At 44.2% G+C, this 11,434-nt stretch overlaps 1 protein-coding gene across 3 annotated transcripts in view; it reads right to left on the reverse strand.

Moving 5' to 3' along the window:
* septin8a (septin 8a) overlaps positions 1–11,059 on the reverse strand; it is a 42,155-nt gene extending 31,096 nt beyond the window's left edge. For 2 of the 3 annotated variants that reach the window (XM_072662605.1, XM_072662604.1), the window contains exon 1: positions 10,761–11,059. In XM_072662605.1, coding sequence (XP_072518706.1) covers positions 10,761–10,790 — 30 coding nt within the window. In that variant the 5' untranslated portion in view covers positions 10,791–11,059. The remainder of the gene's footprint in view (positions 1–10,760) is intronic. The other variant, XM_072662606.1, reaches the window with a different exon arrangement.
* Positions 11,060–11,434: the final 375 nt, after the last annotated feature.

Raw genomic sequence — 11,434 nt, forward strand, 5'->3', positions numbered from 1 at the left:
GTTGCACCATACCAACAGAGCAGAGTTAATGGAGTAATGGAGCTCTGCAGCCACTGTGGAAAGCAATGGAAGCCTATACACCACCAATTAGCATCCAGCTAATTCAGGACGGCTGAACTTCCACAACGTTTGTCCAGGGAGCACACCTAATGCACTTGCTGTGAATGAAGGGATGCAAATGTAAAAAATTTTGGAAAATGATATTGCATAACTAAAAACAGCAGTAGTGGTCACTGTGAAGCATGACATCTGAATTTCACATCAAAAGATTAGCTCTGGTTTTACACTCACTGCTGAGTTTTAACAGAGAGTAAAGGGGCGAACGGGACCCTCCCTCATTATGACCTTCTGCAACCATGTGGAGCTGTAGCCTAAGGTCAGCACTCTCTCAGTCTTTTTCACATGCCCTCCCCTCCTCCCCTCGACTCTCCATCTCTCTTCCCATGCCCCCCCCTATCGCTCTCTCACTCACTCTTCTCTCTTTCTCTTCCTCTCTCTCACTCTCACTCAACTCCCTTCTCCCCCTCTCTTCCTCTTCCTCCTGCCCCTCTGCATATTTGCTGGCTGATGTCATCAGACCCAGCCAAGCGAGCTGCAGAGCTCAGACAGGCAAGAGACACAATAGGAACGCTCGCTCAGACACCCTCACACCCCCTGCTTAATTTGACAAAGTAGATAAAGGCTGTGCCTCATACTCAGAAATGCATATCCTCTGTTAAATACAGTGCCAGACTGACATGGAGAGGAAATGCCATTTGACAAATGTCGCTCGGGACAAAAGACACAGAGATACAGTTACAGCATGGTAACGGAGAAGTCTCTGGAGAACGATGTTCGGAAGGCCTCAAGCAAGGCTGGACATTACAGCCTTCTGCCTTTTTTAGCAGCCCTACATAAAAAAAAAATATGGCTTATGTGAGAGTGTGTGTTCACAGTTTTCACTGCTTATAAACTACAGGATACAGGAACTAGGCCAACGACAACGCTCACAATTATATATTTTTTTCACGATAATTTGTCCCAGAAATAATCATTTCTAGAAATCATCTGGACATACGCTGTACATGTGATGGAAGAATGACCAGTGAATGCAGGAGGTTTGGTCTCAATAGCCCTGCAGTGTGTAATGTGCCATGTGTCTGGGATTGAGGGGCAGCTTTGCTGTTCTACTGTTCTGGTATCATATCTAATTATTTTTAATAATTAAGATTATGATTCAGTATATTTTTACCAACTATATGTAAGTTTCTCACCTTTAGCTTCGAATATTTCCATTTTATTCCCATTCATTTCCGCTTGTTCCCATAATTACCGCTTTATTACCATAGTACATTTATTTGTATTGTTATGCCTTCATGTCTGCTGTTGACGACATGAAAAAAAAAAAGCCACATTAATGATGGTGTATGATAAAATTCCTTTAAATGATCCAATATTTTCAATAAATTCCCATAATTTCCCAAAGGTCCCAAAATTTCCATGGAATATTTCCAAAGTTCCTGAGCTAAAGTTCCCATGGAAAGATCGGTCCTGGAAATTTATTGAACATTTTCCACCCCTTTTGCAACCCTAACTACTGTTAACATTTGCTGCTTCACATACGTGCCGAACAGCGTCATTCCAGCACGGCCCGCTGCAGTCAGTTCTGCTTTTGTTTTGCAGCACGGATACACTTGCTTCAAATCTGGACCATCTGCATTTTCCCTCACCTACCCCCCCCCCCCATCCTCAATCAGCCCGGCTCTGCTGCCAGAATGTGAATCAGATACGTGCCTATGAAGGTTTTGTCAGCTTGCGGAAAGAGAGGCGCACATGGTCAGGTGTGTGTTTGTGTGACGTGGGGGTGGAGAAAGAGCTGTTCCGCTCCACTGGAGGTTGCATATCCATCTGCCGAGATAACAGTCCGTCCAAGGACTGTCCGCAGGACAGTGTTGTGCTGCCCCTGGGGTGTGCTGGGGTGTTAATGATCCACACTGATTAACCTGTCAATAAGATAGACGGCCTGCCACAGAGGGGTGGAGCCAATTTGCATTTTATGCGTCTCAGGTGTGGCTAGAGAATTTTAAGACAGGTTTGGAGTCCCGGAGCCCAGTCCTCCCATTTTGACCCCAGAGTGCTTTTATAACTTTTGCTATTTTGTTGTTCGTGTTTTTTCAGCATACTCCTCCATTGGCATAATACATATTATTACATAATGGTTCGGTACGCGTTTGATGTAACAGGGGAGAAAACCTTAAAATAAATAAATAAATAAATAAAAAATTTAAAAAACCCATTCAAGTGCGTAAGGCTGGGTTTCTTCTCATTTACTCAGAGCAGACAGTCCTGCATGCTGAACGTTAACGACTTATCGTACAACATTTGGACAAGATCTCGATCGTTTCAGGTGACCTTGATAAATTTGGGTGTATTTTAGCAGAAGAGTTGCTTTTATCCAGTCGTGCTGTGGAGGAGTCAGACAGCGACATCTATCCTGTAGAAAAGAGAGCAGTGCGCGCAGTCGAGTGTAGTGGTCCCTCTCGCTCTGATAAAGGTGAGCTATAGGTCAAAACTCCACCATCATCATACAGTAAAACACAGGCAGCACAAGCAGTTTTTCAGTGTAGTTCTTTTCTGCAGTGTGAATATGAAAAACTACGCTAAAACTACAGCTTCTTCCAATCAGATTCAACCACATTTGCATGCGGTTTCAAATCTGAATCAAACAGGATTTCTACACACGGGAATCAGCTTGACCAGCCAGATCAGCAGGCATCAGAATTTGCTATAAAATCACAAACGTGACCAGTTTTCCTCTGCCCTTGCCCCTGTCTAGTCAGTGTATACACACAGGCCACCAACATGGCTACAGTTTGACCATGCACATTGGATTCGGTCAGCTTTGCAGTCTGAAATCTGAACACTGTCTAAAAACCAGATCTAGGAATCAAATCCGATTTGACTCGCACTGTAAACGAAGCGTTTTGTTTTGGGGTTTTTTTGCACTTTTTAGTCTGGCTAAATCGATTTCGCTTGGACAGGTGTGAACGCAGTCATCGCACTCAGAACGCAGGTTTGTATTTAAGCAGGTATATTTCCAGATAATAGAAATCTGCACTAGTCTTTACCAGAGCAAATCAATTACAGGTGTGATAAGGCCCTGGAATAACAGGCTAGTTACTTAATAGCATGGGTATAACTGGGTGGTGGTGGTGTTGTTGTTTACAGGCTCTCTGTAACTGGTTTAAGCACCCTGGCATGTTCAGAAAGAGTTCAGGGTATTCGGCCGAACGTGAATGAGGTATTCATCTGAAAACTGGTGGTCTGGACTTTGTTGGGAACGATCCCTTGAGTAGTCCACAGCGTTAGTGCAAACTATTGGATCCCAGCTCTGTACACTGAATAACATGGTTCATTTGGATGAATGACGCAAGCTTTGTAATGAAAAAGGAAGCGGAAAGAGTTTCGAGGGCCTGCGTTGCAGTTTTTGTCTGTGGTTACAGTTAAAAACGCATGTCTCATACTGTCAGTGAGAACGGCGCATCATTTGCTCACCATTATTTGAGTGTCATGAACTTACCAGAGGAACCTAATGATAAAGGCCTGAGCCATGAGCCAAGACATGAAAGGTGACATAATGGAATTGTGCAATCTATCCACAGTTCGGTAAAAAAAACCCATGAGGAAGTGTGGGAAAGGTGCGACAACACCCTTCATTTGTCTTTATTTAAATGATACATGCATACGATTCATGTTGAATGTTCCAGAAGTACGTACAAGACCTTGGGCAGCGCTGTGTGACGCAGTTTATCCCAATAAAGATCCCATGATCATCATGTTGTCCACTCCCAGTCTTAGACACACCATATCTTACGCTTATCATAAGATAAAGGTAAAGGTAAACAACAGCAAGGTCATTTCACAGAGTTGGGCTAAAGCTTCGAAATACAAGGTAAATAAAGGGGCAGGTCTCACAGATCAATTCCAAGCCTAGTCACAGACAAAGGGATTTTTCAAGTTAACCGTGAGGACCAGGAGTAAGCCAAGCCTAATCCGTGTCTTAGGAACCACCCCGGAGTATCCATCAGACACAGATTAAGCCTAAGCTTGAACTTAAAGACATCCTTAATTAGCCTGGCTAATAATACAGCTTTGTTCCTGCAGCAAGGTGCATAGATCCAACCGTCTGGAGACGCACTTTGAAGCAGTCAGACTGAGACCAGTAATAACAGTTATAGCAACAGGGATAATGGAGGGCCCGTTCTTTAGTCGGATAACATCACGCCTTTAAATCCACACCAAGACGTCCCGTTTTCCTCCCACTGATGCTAATTCAGGCACATGTGCTGAAACTCACGGGAAAAGAAAGTCGTCTGACTCTCCTCTGAACAATATCTGTAAAACTAGAAAGCAGATTGGAGTGTTTTTCACCATCAGACTGCAGGCCAATCGGATGGGTTTTTCAGATCAGATCTGGGGAGATGACTGTCCATGCTGTTATTTGCAAGTGATCAGATCGGATTTGTGCGGACATCAACGTAGGCACTTTCAACCACAGAAGCAGGCGAGACGGAGGGCGCTTGTGGTCATTGCTTGTGGTCATCGCTTGCCATGTTGTCAGTCTGACTGTAAATCCATTTCAAACCACCTCCAAATGTGTTTGGATCAGATTTGCAAAAATTGTGCGGATTTCATGTGTTTTTCTGGCTGTATATCTGGATGCAATCTAGATATGCCAAAACATCAGAACTGGGCTAGCAGAACATAGCCACAGTTTCTCACCACACCCAAACAGGAAGTGATCAGACCACTGTGGATCTGACTGACCTTTCTTCAGCTTTCAGAACACCAACATGAGGTTGCTATTTACAGCATGGTTTAAAAATAAATAAATAAGAAAAGATATAGCTATACATAAGAAAAAAAGAAAAGGTATAGCTATTGTCAAACAGCACAACCCGACTTACAAAACCTTTAAAACTAAAGTTCACAGAGTTTCTTAAACTGCAAATGTAATGGATCAGCCAAGGCGTCCAAAACAAACCTGTGGAAGTTAAGATATGACCACAGATAAAAGAAAAGGGTTGATGCTTACCATCACTGACACTGCATGCTCTTGTTCATTTGTTAAACTGGTTCAAATTGGACAAAATTAAATTGGGAGAAAAAAAAATCATTTTGAACCTGGAAGCTTATAGACACCAATCAACATCACACAAATAGTACACCTACATCTCACACACTTGCCTTGAACTGGCTCAAGGTGTCGAGCAATCTCCAATTGCATGTGTGGTTTCTGACACTGTGTGAGCCGCTGTTATGAACCTCATAGCTCTTGTGCAAAAGTAAACGGACACCAAACCATATGTTTTGGTTGGTTGACTGACTGACTTACTGCCTGCCTGCCTGCCTGCCTGCCTGCCTGCCTGCTTGCCTGCTTGCCTGCTTGCCTGCCTGCCTGCCTGCCTGCTTGCCTTTGGGGTAAGAGGTTAGAGTTGAAGAACATGCACTTGGCGTGAACGGGATGCTGATTCACGTCATGCCTCTGGTCACTCATGTATGTAAAATGACTGTAGTAGGTGCATGTGTGAGGCCTTGGGCCTCTGTGTGTGGTCCAGTTAACAGGGGGAGTGACGTAACATGGACGCATGTGTCAGATGGCCATGTTGACTGCAAGGCTTCGTTCTATCTATAGTAAAAGTGAAACTGCGGCCTCTCTCATTTCTTCCTTCTTAGATGATCCACCTTGCTCTCGATCACTGATTCAGTCACAGAGCTCTTATGAATTTGTCAAATCTTCCATCTACCTTCTACACTGTCTAGGCTCCTTGTGTCTGTAAGTGTAGTAGAAGATCTCCATGTCAAGTAAATATGCAGAAATATAGTCGCAAAAAGGCAGAACTGACAAAAACAATGTCTAAAAATTACATAAGAAACATGAGAACTAGATTAGCTCTCCACTGCACACGATTGAGTCACAACACATAGCTCTGAGCTGGGATTTTAGCCTCATTACATAATCAGAATTAAAAATAGCTCCCTCTCAGTTCAATACGGCTGATCGATATTCGTACTTACACCAAAAGCGCACACATTTTTAATCACAGTCACCCACCACTCAAGCACTCAAGTTTCCCCCCATACCTAAAAACAGCATTAGAGAGTTTAGAGAGATGCTTGTTTAAAAAAAAGAGGTGGGGAAAAAGCAGCAACTCTGACCTGCAGTCACTTCTGCAATTTACGTGTGTGTGTGTGTGTGTGTGTGTGAACGGTTAGAGCGGTTACTACTGATTAGATACAGCATTATCAGTACAGATGCATACAGGTACAGCATCAGGAGAGACAATGCTAGATCAGAGAGTGGTGAAAAGAATCAAATCGGACTCAAGTTTACATTTCGGAGCCTCGGCCATCCAAGGCTGGGAGCTTGTATGAGCGCTACTGTCCTGCTTCGATCACTCGGCGCTCTCCTCCAAACGTGCTCAGCTGCCCAATGACGTTACAGCAGTTAGCTTAGCAGCAGTTCAAAAGATAGGGTAGCTGCGTTTTACACGTCTCAGTGGAAGCATATGCTTCACTTCACCCTTCCAGTGCTGGAGACATCGTGTGATGGGGGAAACAGGGTTAGTAGGTGGGAATTTTTTATAGGAAATAGTGTAGAAAACTGGGGGGAAAGTTTAAAATGTTTAAATTTGAGTCAATATGTTTGTTTGTCTGTCTGTCTGTCCATCCACCTTTTTATCCATCGCTTCCCGGTCAGGGCCACAGTGTGTGCAGGATCTACCTAGAAGCACTGGGCACAAAACAGGAATACCCCCTGAACAGTCACATCTACACGATAAGAGACACAACTGTATCCATTGGTCAGTTTCACACAAACCATAGATGGATGCACGAATGAGGCATGCAGATGTGGCAGATGAGGGACACACAAATCCACCAGTTAGACACCGCAAAAGGCAGGGACGAGTCCCTCGACCCCTCGCCATAGCCTCGTAACTCAAGATGCGAGGTTTAACACAGCCAATTCAACTATAACGTGTGTTATGCAGATTTGCAGGAACACAACTCCTCACGAACCACCGACACATTTTTGATGCTGCTTAAACAGCTGCAAAAAGGTACGGTCAGTCTGACAGTGTGTCGTGTTTTCTTATGCTAATTTGATCATATTTGCATCAAACACACAGTGTACAGGCATGATATGATGGATAAGATTTTCAATTCTGAAGTTAAGATTCAAGCCTATTATGTTCATCGGCCTATTAGTCCATTATTCCATACTGCACAGATTAGTCTGGCTCAAATACACAAACCTTCTATAATATAAATAAATAAAGATAATATATTCCTCAATTTATTTATTATTATTTATTTAGAAGAGAATATAATCCTTTATTAATCCCACAGTGGGGAAATTCTCAGTGTCACAACAGCAAAGGGATAGCAAGACACTCAGATGCAAAACGTAGATAAATGACCAATATATACACAATATAAATAATAGAAGTAAAAAAAATAACAATATTATTTACATACTTATAAATAATAAATAGTTTTTCTTATTTATCAAATAGCAAGTAAACTCATATTTCTGCAAACATACTCCTTATGTTTATATATAAATATGGGCATTTCATGCTGATAAATGACAATTTTGTTGTTTCAACTAGGGATGCACTGATACCACCTCTTTCCCTTACGATACAGATACCACATTTTCAAGTATCTGCAGATACCGAGTACTGACTTAAATACTCAACAGTTGCTTTAAATCCTGATATTTATAGTGTCTTTTTAATAGTTTGTACGCTTTATATATCTTATCCCAAATAAGATATAATAATTTATTAGACAAGTTTCAGAGCTATGACAAAACAGAAACTGTCACAATGCAGAAACACGTGCAAGTAGGGAGGCATACTTTTGCTAAGCTTCACCAAACTGGTGCTCCCGTTCAATTCACATTTCAGAGCAGCGGAAAAAAATACCAGTTTAGAAACAGAAAGTGCTTAAGCAGCAATTTCACATTCAACATGTCTGTGTGTAAAAAGGTAGCAAACTTCAGTGTGGGGTCTTTAAACAAGCTGCTTAAACGCTTTTGGGTGGCTTTGACAGGTTGGTTAAATGTTTGATTTTATAACAAAATATGCAACAAAAGTAAGCGTCAGTAAGCTTCATGGAATTGGTGCTCGCTATTGCCGGTATCAGCACAGACACCAATACAGGTAAAGGTAAAGGTGCACGTATTTGTCACTGTACAGTGTACACTGTACAGCAAAATGTGTCCTCCGCATTTAACCCATCTAGTAGTGAACACACACTCTCACACACACACACACACACACACACACACACACACACACACACGTGTTAGGGGCAGTGAGCACACACACACCCAGAGCGGTGGGCAGCCAACTCCAGCGCCCGGGGAGCAGAGAGGGTAAAGGGCCTTGCTCAAGGGCCGAGCCCGGGAATCGAACCCACAACCCTGTTATCGATATCCCGGCGCTCTAACCGCTGAGCCACCACTGCCCCAGTATCGGTGCAACAACCTGGCAAGAGGGTGAAAATTCAGTTCTGCTGCGTCTGCACATCCTCCTCGATTACTGGGGCAATAGTGAGGATTTTAACTCATAACATAACTGGGGGGTGACCGTCCAAATGCTGACTAGCAGTGGGTCTCATATTTTGGTGTTATATTTTTCTAACTGTAGTTTGGAGACCAGGCAGACCTGTTGAAGATACTTCCTGGTGAAAGACTGTGTGATTTCGGACCCCCTGTCCCAGATCAGTTATGACGTGTGCGAAGTGAGCACTGTAAAAGGGACGTAGTGTGTCCACAGCATACCTAGCTCTGATCTAACCTCCACACGCCTTTTTATGTGCTGAGAGGGTGGAAGACCTGCAGATACTGAGGGCAGATATACCCCCTAAAAACACGGTCATTCCAGAAAGCCCCTCCCCCTTCCTGCTCTCTTTACTCTACCAGGCTGCACTCAGACGGCTTGTTTTGATAGTTGACAGAGATTTTGATCAGTTTTATATTTCTGTAGATTGTTTCATACAAACAAAATTCAGTAAAATGAATAAACGCAGGTGTTTCAGTGCAGTAGTTCAGCACCGCCTACACATTCTGCTCCTCTGGAGTTCAATAAATACATTCTTAAACATCAGTTTTAAATATCCGTCACACAAAATCATCCGTCCGGTTATCTTCACTACGCTTTCCCAATACCCCACCATGCCCAGCCTTTTAGCAGATAACTGTCCCAGAAAACAGCACTTTCACAAAGCAGAACATGAATAGAAACAGATGTTTCCGTTATCCGAAAGTAAAACGCCAACTAATTCACTGAGAAGTTCAATATGAGTCTAATCTGTCTAAACTGATTAACTGTGGCAGCCCCAGACACACCAGAGACACACAGCAGTATCCCTCAGGCTGCCTGCTCTGCTGCACACCGCTCTCACAGCTGACTCCTGATGGGAGCGTCACTGTACAGGATCAGTTCGGACTGCCGTCCCAGACACTTTCAGGGCTGTACCAAGGGGTCAAGGAGACGGCTCAAAGCGAGCCATCCCATCACACGGTCACAAGCAAACAGTGCTCATTTGTGTCTGATCGTTTACTGACCGGCTCACAAAAGGAGCAGGACAATGGGACCTTACTGGAGCTGTCACATCTCTCCCTCTCGCTCTTGCTCTCGCTCACACACACACACACACAAACATTCAAACTCTCAGCAAAGCAACAGCCACGCCTAACTTCTTCAATCCAACTGTCCTGTATTTATTAATATCACTTTCATATGGGCTCTCTGCACTTCCGCACGTCTCCAACGCACCACGTCTTCCACTGTGGCTCCTGTCACAGCCAAAGGCAGGATTTGCTGATAATCTGCTTATCCTTCACACACAGTCACTCACCCTCTTTTTTTTTAGCAACCACAAAGATGCTAAAACCTCTTTCCTGACAGACTGGAAGTTACAACCCTTTGTTGATCTCTAATGTCTTCATTCTCCATCACTGCCATCAGTGGCCTTGGAGTTAAGGGGGTCCTCCTGTCTTCCTCCTGTCTCAACTCTCAGCTCCATTTGCACCTAGAGCCCGGGCTTCTGCTCAGTGGAGGTCATCCTCACAGCTATTCTTATAGCTGCTGCTAGTGGTGCAGCTTCTCCCAGTATTTGGGGATTTTGCCTAGTGCTCAACTGCATGTTTTTTGAGGGAAACTCTCTGATCGGTGCAGAATACCCTCGAGTAAAACCGTCCCCACAACTCAAGACTCTGTCCTCTGAGCCAGGGGCGAATTTCCTCCATATTTTAAAGCTAAAATCGCTGAAATCAGCTGAAATCTGTTCAGTCAGTCAATCAGTCAGTCAGTCAGTCACGCCACAGCTCAGCACGAAGGTGTGTGGAGGAAAGTGGCTAACTGAGCCTTAACCGCACCGTGTCCAGCAGTGGGGGGTGGGGGGCAGGTTGGGCGGTGAGCTGTACCTGTATTTTGTGCGGATACAGAAATCACGTTTCAGGCCGCCGGCAAATCTCCACACAGCTCCACGTTTATTCGGTCGAGCTGTGTGTGACTCTGAGCTGGTGCTTCTACACCCATTCGCAGACTCATGCTAAGCCCCTGTAGCGAACAGACAGGCTAACGCTGCTAGTTTATGGAGAACAACGTAAACAGGGCGCCGCTGGAAACCACGGCAACAACAACAGCAGCAACAGCAGCAACAGCACAGAGATCAAAGAGGGAGAGAAATGCCCATAAAATACTCACGGAAAACACGTCTACGTCCGTGGCAGCCATGATGAGGAGTGTGTGTGTGTGTGTGTGTGTATGAGTGAGTAAGTGAGTGTGTGTGTGTGTGTATACTGAGTGGGAGCTGCCCTCCTCCTCCCTCTCTCTCTTTCTGTGTAGCTGAACCAGCCCAGTGAAGCTCAGCGCCTTCAATATGGCTCCTTCCTGGAAACTCCCACTGAGCTCAGGAGTGTCTCTCTCTTTCTCATACACACACACACACAGAGAGAGAGAGAGAGAGAGAGAGAGAGAGGAGGGGACATCGGCTCTCTAAGAAAGAAACCCAAAAATACACACCGAACACACACACACACACCTCTTTATTCTCAACCACGACACAGACTTTATACGCCCTTAACCGCCATGTACCGCCTAGCGACGAAGCGCTGGGTGTCTTCGGGAGTTGTAGTTCTTAAAGCGCCGCGGAGGAGGAATGAGGTTAAGGCGGGGGGACCCTTAAGACTACAGCTTCACTCTCCAAGACTAATTACTATTACTACAGCCCTCATTAATATTACATTCACCATAGCTTCACACATGACAGTAAGTATACTAGCTACATGAATACTGTAGAGAGGAGAACCATACAGCACCATAAGACACGTATTGTTCATGTTGTGTTAGTATATACTTTATATGGACATTGTAATTTT

Source organism: Salminus brasiliensis, chromosome 18 (genome assembly GCF_030463535.1).
Source record: "Salminus brasiliensis chromosome 18, fSalBra1.hap2, whole genome shotgun sequence".
NCBI lineage: Eukaryota > Metazoa > Chordata > Actinopteri > Characiformes > Bryconidae > Salminus > Salminus brasiliensis.